We start from the raw sequence: 10,939 nt of genomic DNA, 5'->3' as shown, positions 1-10,939 counted from the left end.
AATTGTACATAATGACTGGATTTGTTCTTATGTATTCGTACATGCACACAATATAGCAATATAATTTGGCCAATATCGCTCCCTGGTATCAATCTGTTTCTGAATGGATTTTTTAATAAAGTGGGAGAGAAGATATTGAGCAGACTAAAGTTAAATGTCCTGTGTGTTCCATACTGTGTACCATGTGTGTAAAAACACACCTGCTTCTCTCTTTTTTTTTTAATTTTAATATTTTTTATTTTTTAGTTTTTGGCAGACACAACATCTTTGTTTGTATGTGGTGCTGAGGATCAAACCCGGGCCGCACGCATGCCAGGCGAGCGCGCTACCGCTTGAGCCACATCTCCAGCCCCTCTCTTTTTGTTTTGTTTAAATCATTTTATTATTGTTGTTATTTAGTTATTATGTGGTGATGGGAATTGAACTCAGGGCCTCTTGCATGCTAGGTAAGTGCTTTACAACTGAACTATCTTCCCAGCCCACCTGCTTCTCTCTCTCTTTAAAAAAAAATCTTTATTTATTTACTTTATGTGGTGCTAAGACGAACCCAGTGCCTCACAAATGCTCAGCAAGTGCTCTACCACTGAGCCACAATCCCAGCCCTCACCTTCTTCTCTTTTGATTCAGGGTTTGAGTGGGTGAGGGGGCTTGCCTAAAGTAAAGAAATACTTACTTAGAGAAGATATTGGAGGTGTGGATTTCTTAATTTTACTCGGGACTCATTTGCTTCTTGAATCTATGAAAACAAGTATTAGTTGAATATGTATTTATTTATTTATTTATTGAGTAATCCCAGGGGCTTGGGAGGTTGAGGCAGGAGGATTTCGAGTTCAAAGCCAGTCTCAGCAAAAGTGAGGTGCTAAGCAACTCAATGAGACCCTGTCTCTAAACATAAAGTACAAAATAGGGCTGGGGATGTGGCTTAGTGATTGAATGCTCCTGAGTTCAATCCCTGGTTAACTCCTCCACCAAAAAAAAAAAAAAAAGAGAGAGTATAGAATAAATGGAAATGATGCTCCTTAATAGATAATACACTACAGTTTGATCCTTTGTCAACTCAGCTTCCATATGCCCTTCCATATCCATATAAATAGTAACAACAGTATCATCCTTCTACTTGACATGATACACCTAGCTCATATACTAGTACATGTTGTATTGACTCTTTCTCTAATTTGTGAGATGGCAAGTTCCATCAGTTACTATATCCATTTCTAGCTGTTGTCATTTATCTTTTAGTTCAGCCAATGCAGTTAAAAATTTTTTTTTATAATCTAAGGAATACTAAGGGTTTGGGATGTAACTCAGTGATAGAGCACTTGCCTAGCACGCACAAGGCCCTGTGTTCAACCCCCAGCACCAAAAAAGAAAACAAACAAAAAAAAAACTTATAGTAACCACCACAGTTACACCTTATAATATTAATCGGATGAAAGAAAGGAAAAAATTATTTCAAATTTTCATGTTTATAAATATGTACAAGGACGAAATATGTGACTTCAACTAATCATTATCCATTTCATATACCCTGTGTTCTCATCCAGCACTTCAGCTGGTTGTGGATGTTTTCCTGGGAAAGCAACCCAGACCTTCCTTACTGAAGTGTATGAATCCTTAGTAGTCATGTATCTGTTAGATTTCTCTAGCTAGTCTATTAATTTTTAAGCTCTGGGTATAGAAGTACTAATAATGCCTATAGTGGGTTGAATGGTGGTTCTCAAAAATATACTTCCATGCTTCAAGCTCTATGAATTGATCTTATTGATGAATATGACCTTATTTGAAAAACAAAGAGTCTTTGCACAGATAAGGATATCAGGGTAAAATTATTCTGAATTAATCTGTGTGGACCCTAAATTTAGTAAGTGTCCCTATCAAGAGACAGACAGCAGAAAGATACATGAAGAAAGAGGTGAAAGCCATGTGAAGACAGTGGCATAGATTGGAGCAGTGCAGCTACAAGGCAGAATCTTGAGGAGGTGGGGAGTGAAATGTCCTGTAGAGCTTCACAGCGAGCCCAGTTTTTGATTTTGGATTTCTGGTTCCCAGAACTGGGAGTGAATAAGAAAAGGCACCACATATTGGTCTCTTTACGGAGCATATACCACATCATGTAGGATAGATAGTACCAAGCTCACAAAATGTTATCACAAAGTTAAAAGAAAAAAGTATTTGATAGGCCAGCAGATTTTGGGTGATGACACATGGTAAGGTAATTAATCTTAGAATATGAGATGTTTTTTCTTTTGTACATAATGAATTAATTCCATGATCAGAAGCAATGTGGATGTTAGTCAATGAATGAGATGTTCAGTAAATCCAAGATTGGTGGTACTGAGAAAAACATTGTGTGGTTAGACAATAGACCCAAAGCCTAAATCACATGTCACCAGAGCACTATATCCAAATTATATGAAGAACTCATACAAGTGAGTAAGTAGGCAAATATTTCAATTTAAAAATAGATGCAAGATTTGAATAGACATTACTACTAAGAAAGTATGACTAATAAGCATGTGCATAGTATATAGTAGGGAATTCTCAGGTGACTATTAATGATGAGAATGCAAAGTACAGCAGGCTACATGATAAGCAGTTTGGTAATTTCTTAGATTCAGCATTTAGCATCTGACCCAACAATCTACTCCTAGGTTTTCACTCCAGAAACGTCAGTTTACATTCACATAGAACCTGTAAAATGAACTTATCAGTTGCCCCAAATTGTAAACAATTGAAATATCCATCAGGTGGCATATGCATGAACAAAATGTGTTATATTTATACATTGGAAGACTATTCAGCAATAAAAAAATCATGGATTACTGATGCATGTGACAACATGAATGAATTTCAGAAACATTATATCAAGTAAAAGACAGGGGGCTGGGGTTGTGGCTCAGTGATACAGTGTTCGCCTAGCATGTGTGAGGCCCTGGGTTTGATCCTCAGCACCATATAAAGATAAATAAAGGTTAAAAAAAAAAAGTAAAAGACATAAAAATGACTAATACCTAATTTTATTTATAAGGAATTTCTGAAGAGGGGGAAAAAATACAAAGGTAAATTATTAGATCAGTGGTTTCTAGAGCTAAGAGCAGTAGAGTGATTGTAAACTGATTACTGTTTTGGAAATATTGGAAACTGGATTTTGGTGAAGGTTGCACAACTAAATTTACTGAAAAATCACTGAACTTCCCAGTAACATTGGGTTGATTATATCAATAAATCCATTTTAATTTTTGTTGTTGGCTTTTATTCCCCCGACCCCTAAGGATCAAACCCAGGGCCATTCTACCATTGAGCTATGTCCCTAACTCTTTTTAAAAATTGAGACAGGGGCTTGCTGAGTTGCCCAGGCTGGTCTCAAACTTAAGATCCTTCTACCTCAGCTTCCCAAGTTACTAGGATTATAGGTGTGTGCCACTGCACTTAGCAATAAAGCTGTTTTTAAAAATATTTTATTTTTTAGTTGTAGTTGTACACAACACCTTTTATTTTATTTTTTATGTGGTGCTGAGGATCGAACCCAGGGCCTCGCACATGCTAGGCAAGCGCTCTACCGCTGAACCACAACCCTAGCCCAATAAAGCTATTTTTAAAAATGAAAATATAGACCTCAGTGGTAGAGCAATGAGGCCTTGGGTTTGATCCCCAGCACTGTGCCCTCCCCTACAAAAGGAAAATCTGTGATTACTCCATAACACTAGGTTTTTGTTTGTTTGTTTGTTTTTTAAATATACCCCCTTTTTAACAAACCAGGTGTGTTCGTATAAAAATAGTACTGGCATACAGTGATCCTCCTGTCTCAACCTACTGAGTCATTGGGATTATATGTGCCCTACTAGTGCCGTAGTTTTGAGAAATTTCCCAAAATTGGATGGGGGAAAAATGCATGTTATTAAGTTAATGGAGTTATTGTGCTTAGTTAAATTTTAAAAAGCCCCCTTCTAGATGTATAAGGAAGAAACTTACTAATCTTTATCAAAGAAACTTATCTTTATCGATGATAAAGTCCTGAAAGAAGTGTCCAAATCTGGTAATGGTGTTTTTAATAAATGCTATAATTAATTCAGCATCTTTGAGAAATCTCATCTTTCTTTATGCAATCTGTAAATCACAGAAAGCACTAACTCTAATTCCATGCCTTGAGATAAATATGCCTTAATTTCTGTAGAAAAGATAGCCACAGCATTTCTCTCTCTCTCTCTCTCTGTCTGTCTCTCTCTCTCTCTGTCTCTCTCTCTCTCTCTCTCTCTCTCACACACACACACACACACACACACACACACACACCTTTTAGATACTTGGGATTGAACCCAGGAATGCTTTACCCCTGAAATACATTTTCGACCCTTTTTATTTTTTATTTTGAGACAGGGTCTTACTAAGTTACTGAGGCTTGTCTCAAACATAAGATCCTTGCAGTCCTTCTGCTTCAGCCTCCCAAATAGCTGGGCCATCACTACCAGCTCACAGCATCTTTTATTCCCTTTCATTGTTCATTGTTAAGCAGATACTTTTTGTCTCAGAAAGACCTTTTCCCTCAAAGAACCTACATTTAATAAAGAAATAAATGTTGTCTATTAAAAATCATATATTATGGAAAAAGGAATAGGGTAAGAGATCAGGATTATAGTATGAGGGGATGAAACAAGTTACAATTTTAAAGAGAATAATCAAGATAGGACTCAATGAGAGGTGACATTTAAACAAAAAATTAAAGGACGAGAGAGACACAGTCATTTCAATACCTGCTGAAAGAAGGGATAGCCAGTACAAAATCCTTGAGAGATGGGAATGTTATTTGATTGGTTCTAGGAAAACAAAGAGATTAATGTGATTACATGTAGAAATGGAGAAAGAAAAAATTAGAATGTAAAGTCAGATCATGGGAGGTACTTCTGGGCTATTATAAGGATCTTTGGGGACAGTTGCAGGGTTTCTGTTTAATTAAGGGGATGACATAATCTGAACTTGTCTTTGTCCAGTTAGTACATACCATGGGCTTTTAGTTACCCATCATGAAATACTACTGTAATTAGATAAATTCCCAAATACTCTTCATTTTTCTGAGGCTCTGCTACCTGTACTGCTTTCTATACCAGTTTTTCTATCAGTTGGTTTTTTTAAGTTGCCAGCAGTGGGGGGCCAGACTGATTAATTTAAGCAGAAAAATAATTTATTGAAAAAAAACTGAATAATCAGACATCCAAAAGTTTGAAAATCAAAGTAGCCCTGGGTATGTAAGCTAACCAAAATTGATGTCAAAGTGACTCCATTCTAGCCATTAGGTTATTCTTTTGAAGAATTCCATTTCTAATAGAGTTGTGCCTATTGTGGGTCACATACCCATTCCTTAGGCCTTAGGGCTAGTGGAGGAAGTGAAACATGTTTAAGGATAATTCCTCTACTTTTGAGAATTTACATATACGTACCACATATATATTGCCTGTGAAATAACATGTACAAGAATGTTCTTTTTTATATATATGCAATTTAATTATTTTTTATGTGGTGCTAAGGATTGAACCAGTGCCTCACATGTGCTAGGCAAGTTCTCTACCCCTGAGCCACAACCCCAGTCCTACAAGAGTATTCTTTGGTGCCCTGAGCCACAACCCCAGCCCTACAAGAGTATTCTTTGCCACATTGTGTTGGTAATAGCAGATTGTCCACCAGAATCTTAATTGAACAAAAGCAAAGTTTAGATGTTGTTAAAGTTTACACATCAGAGTTTTAAGAAGTATGTGTTATTTTTGTGTAGTTACTGTTCGAAGACTTTACTTTGGTCATCTTCCACTTATACAGACTTCTATACCCATTTTGTTAAATTTTGAGACACAAACTAGAATTGTTTGTTAATAATTTCTACCACATATCATAATACTAAGATACTTAGCATCAGTGTACATTTATTGTGGTACCATACTCTATATGTGTATGAGAAATTGGCCTTATCAGATACTGAAGTGGAATGATTTTACTGTTTTGTGACTTTGCAAGTTGTTAATTAAAGATGACTGATTTTTTTCCTTTCTGTAGCTTAACAGAGCATTCCAAGAGGAAGACTCTCCAGCGACATTTTATTGCATAAGTATGCAGTGGTTTAGAGAATGGGAGAGTTTTGTGAAGGGTAAAGATGGAGGTGAGTGGTTAACTGAATTTTTTGGTAACTGTTTATTCATTTAACAAGTATCTTGAGCGTCTGAGAAATACTTATTGCAAAAGAAAAAAAGACCCCTGACCTCAGAGAACTTACATTCTAATTTATATTCTTTGGTTTCTGTTTGTTTGTTTGGTACTGGGGATTGAAGCCATGGCCTATTTACCACTCAGTTATGCCCCCAGCCCTTTTTATTTTGAGACAGGCCATCTAAGTTACTGAAGTTGGCTTTGAACTTGTGATACTCCTTCCTCAGCCACCTGAGTTGCTGGGATCACAGATGTGCACCACCATGCCTGGCTATATTCTTGTTTTGATTGGGGGTGGAGGGGTGGGGTTTATAAGCCTGTTTTATTAGCTTAGAGATTATCTCAGTGGTAGAATGCTTCCCTAGGAAGCATGAGATCCTGGGTTCTATCTCCAGCATTACAGTAAACAAATGGGTAAACATTTTATGAATTATAGCATATTCACAGCAAGAATAAAAGAACTGAACAAAATGAGTCAATTAGTCTGATATTTTTTTTTTTTTTTTTGCAGTACCAGTGATTGAACCCAGAGTGTTCTACCAATGAGCTATATCCCCACTCCTTTTTATTTTTGAGACAGTGTCTCACTGAATTGCCTAGGCTAGCCTTGAACTTCAGATCCTCCTGCCTCAGACTGCCAAGTCTCTGTAATTATAGGTGTCTGCCACCGTGCTCAGCAGTATTATTATTAGTTGTCGATGGACCTTTATTTTATTTATTTATATGTAATGCTAAGAATTGAACCTATTGCCTCACACATGCTAGGCAAGTGCTCCACCAATGAGCTACAACCCCAGCCTACCAGTCTGTGATCTTATTATTGAAGAATTTAATAAATTATAGCAGTAAAAGATTGATTATGGTTTATCCAATACAGTGAAATACTTTGTATGCCTTTAAAATAATTTTATGTTGTAATATTAATAATTTCAGAGCTGGGATTGTGGCTCAGCAGTAGAGCGCTCGCCTAGCACAGGTGGGACCTGGGTTCGATCCTCAGCACCACATAAAAAAATAAAGGCATTGTGCTGTGTCCATCTACACCTAAAAAATAAATATTTTAAAAAAATAACAATGATTTCATAATTAGATGTTCTTGATATATGTAAAAAGCTTGCAACTCAATATGCATAGTTTGAATCCTGTTTTTTTTTAAGCTAAAATTGTATTATGTAAAAGCAGAAAGACCTTATAGATATTAAAGCAGTTTGCCTATCTGGGTGTGGTGGTGGATGTCTGTAATCCTAGTGATTTAGGAGACTGTGGCAGAGAAGAGTTTGTCAGCCTAAGCAGCTTAGTGAGACCCTGTCTCAAAAAATTAAAGGGGCTGGAGATGTAGCTCAGTGGAAGAGCACCACTGGATTCAATACCTAGTACCACCAAAGGGGGAAAAAATTGCCTATTCTTCTGTAATACAATTAAAATAATTATTTTCTTCTATTCTGATATTGTGCCTATTTCAAAGCTGCTGCATTTTTTTGTGTATGTGTGTGTTTGGGTTATCAGGGATTGAACCCATGGGTGCTTTACCACTGAACTACATCCTTTTTTATTTTGAGACAGTCTTGCTAAGGCCTGTGTTAAGTTGTTGGGTTAAACTTTGAATCCTCCTGCGTCAATCTCCCAAGTCACCGAGATAACAGGCATGTACCACTATGTGTAGCTAAGACATTTTTTCTTAAATTAAGAGAGGATATATTTTTTAAATTTTATAATTCTTATTTTTAAATTTGCTTCAATGACTATCTGAAACAAATTGAGAATTGTTTAAAATTTCTTTTTAAATTACAGTGGAATTAATTGAACATGATGGTACAGTCTTTAATCCAGTTACTCAAGAGACTTAGGTAGGAGGATTGCAAGTTCAAGGCTAGCCTAGGCAATTGAGTGAGACACTGTTTCAAAATAAAATTTGAAAAGCTGCGGATATAGCTCAGTAGTAGAAGACCAGTGGTTTCAGTCCTCTGAACTAGGGGAAGAAGTTACAAAGGAATTGTTCTTTGATAACATTAAAGATAACATTTTGATCTGCAGTCCCTAAATGGAGAGTTAAGAAATAATTCTTCTAGACTTTGGGAAGGTTAATGAACCTCTCTTACCTTCTTTCCTAGAGCTATTTTGGGAAAAATAAAACCCAAAAAGGAAGAAACTCAGAAAGAATCTTTACCTTAGGTAGAAACTGTAATAATTTGTAAACAGTTTGATTATTTGGTTACAGCACTCAATCATTTCATGCACAGAATTATGTAATTATTTGTTAAATTTGTTTGACGTATGCATTTTGATAAATCTTTTTTCCTTTGAATTTAGATCCTCCAGGTCCTATTGACAATACTAAAATTGCAGTCACTAAATGTGGTAATGTGATGCTCAGGCAAGGTAAGTTTTTTTAATACTAAAACCTTTACTTAGCCAGGTATGGCAGTGCATGCCTGTAATTCCAGATACCGAGGAGACTGTAATAGAAGGATTACATTTGAAGACAATCTACGTAACTTAGTGAGAGTGTGTCAAAATAAGATAACAGTGGCTAGGGATATAGCTCAATAATATTTTGCCATAGATTCAACCTCCAGTACTACAAGAATAGAAGAGAAAAAAAGAATGTAATTCGTGCTAGAACTAAGACAAAATAGTTGGAAAGCAGTCAGTGTTTATTTGTTTATTTTAATCTGAAAAAAGATTGTAAAGCTATTGACAGGAGCTGGGAAAAAGCATCTCTAACAGACATACATTGCAAGTTATGAAAATTATTTCAGGCACAATTATTTTATCAGTTATTTATAATCAATTTTTTTACAATATAATCAAATTATTATCAAATTGTACAATACAAGTTGGTAGTCTGAAGATTGATGTTTCAGAAGTTCTCATTTATTTCTAGATGACTTGTGCTGGTGGGTACATTATAAAAGCATGTCCAATATGAATATATATGTTTGTAAACATTTTTTGCTCCATATACCCATAATTTTAGGAGCGGATTCTGGTCAAATTTCCGAAGAAACATGGAATTTTCTGCAGTCTATATATGGTGGAGGACCTGAAGTTATCCTACGACCTCCAGTTGTTCATGTTGATCCTGACATACTACAAGCAGAAGAAAAAATTGAAGTAGAAACACGATCTTTGTAATCTGGAGAATATAGGGAGTTCTAATGAGAAATCATTTTCACTTCCCTTGACATACACATTCAAAAACATTCCTTAAAGCATGTTTTTTCTTGATTTTTTTTCGTCTTTTATCCCATTTATTCTGTCTTACTGGGCATTGAGGAAAAATGTTAAAATGTGTATTATACTACAGGTTGGTGTATTTAATGCTAAATAACTTACCATATAAGTCTTTAAGTGTAATATTTTTGAAACAGAAGGGACAGTTGTGATTGATTGGTAATCAGTAGGCTGTCTTTGATCTTTTTACTACACGAAGATCCTGTATATCCTTTGTAGTGTTGTAAATATTTTTTGCTTTGAAAACTTTTTCATTACTCTGTGTTAGCATAACTGACCAATCTTTTCAGTTCTCCAAAATCCTAATTTAATTGTATAGTCTTGACATGGCTTGGTATTACAAAGAGCCTATTTTAAATTAAGAGTAGTAGTCAGAAAGTTGTTAATTTCCCAAAGCTCAGGAAACATTAGGGTGTCACTTCTTTTGCACTGCACCATATAAACTAGCATATTAAAACGTGCAAAATGTCTTTTGAATGTATCAAAGATATATTTAGTTTGAGTGGAACTTGTCAGCCAATATCAGTAACTTATTGCTGCTTATATTGTAAAACTTCAATTCCTAAAACCCTGGATAGTGTTCATTAATGTCAGTAAGTAAAAATCCTTAGAGTTAGTTTTAGGCCACCTTTCATTTTGCAAGCATGAAGTGTGGAATGTGTCAATGAGATTGTTGATAAAGCTGAAACCACTTACAAAATGATTTTTTTAATGAAATGCATAAAGTCTTTTTGAATAATGTAGTATGCACCACTATTTGCTTGATTATGTAATGTTAAAAGTTTAACTATACTCCGAAAGCATACTGGATAACATTGAGGATGTTGGATAACATTCTTGATGTCTTTGTTTCAGTTTGAGGCAGCTGCCACCATTTAAAGTGATATTGTTAAAAATTAGTTCAATAAAAATGACGTATAATTATATAATTGAATATTGAATTTATTTGATAGATATTAAAGTTGAAGGGTATAGAATTTGTTAATATTAATGCCTTCTTAGTAATTCTTTTCAGAAATATGGACATGATTCAGGAAAGTTTTTTTTTTTTTAATATCTTTATATTTATGTGGTGCTGAGGATGGAAACCAGTGCCTCATGCATACCAAGCAATCGCTCTATTACTGAGCCACAATCCCAGTCCCATCAGTAAAGTTTTATTGTTTAATGAGTTTATTAATCAGCTGTTTAAGATCCATTTTAAGTTTTTTGGTACCTGGGATTGAACCCAGGGTACATAACCACTGAGCCACATCCCCAGCTCCTTTCTGAAATATTTTATTTAGAGATAGGGTCTTACTGTGTTGCTTAAAGCTTTGCTGAGTTGCTGAGGCTCGCTTTAAATCGATCCTCCTACCTCAGCCTTCAGATTATTATAATCCTCAGCTAGGATTATAGGCATGTGCCACTGCGCTGGCTTGAAAATTTTTAAAAAAGGTTTTAGTTTTCTTCTTCCTCATAATCATACTGTGATTTTCCTCGAGGGTTGAATGATTTTTTAAATTTTTTACTG

General features: G+C 35.4%; 1 protein-coding gene across 10 annotated transcripts in view; it reads left to right on the top strand.

Annotated features, from left to right (window-relative positions):
- Positions 1-10,349, top strand: part of Usp33 (ubiquitin specific peptidase 33) — a 51,189-nt gene extending 40,840 nt beyond the window's left edge. For all 10 annotated transcript variants that reach the window (XM_026409215.1, XM_026409208.1, XM_026409179.1 and 7 more), the window contains 3 exons: positions 6,043-6,145; positions 8,503-8,571; positions 9,170-10,349. In XM_026409215.1, the coding sequence (XP_026265000.1) occupies positions 6,043-6,145; positions 8,503-8,571; positions 9,170-9,327 (330 nt within the window). In that variant the 3' untranslated portion in view covers positions 9,328-10,349. The remainder of the gene's footprint in view (positions 1-6,042; positions 6,146-8,502; positions 8,572-9,169) is intronic.
- The last annotated feature ends 590 nt before the right edge of the window (positions 10,350-10,939 follow it).

Source organism: Urocitellus parryii, chromosome 11, assembly GCF_045843805.1.
Source record: "Urocitellus parryii isolate mUroPar1 chromosome 11, mUroPar1.hap1, whole genome shotgun sequence".
Lineage (NCBI taxonomy): Eukaryota > Metazoa > Chordata > Mammalia > Rodentia > Sciuridae > Urocitellus > Urocitellus parryii.
This window is presented reverse-complemented; position numbering and strand designations above follow the sequence as displayed.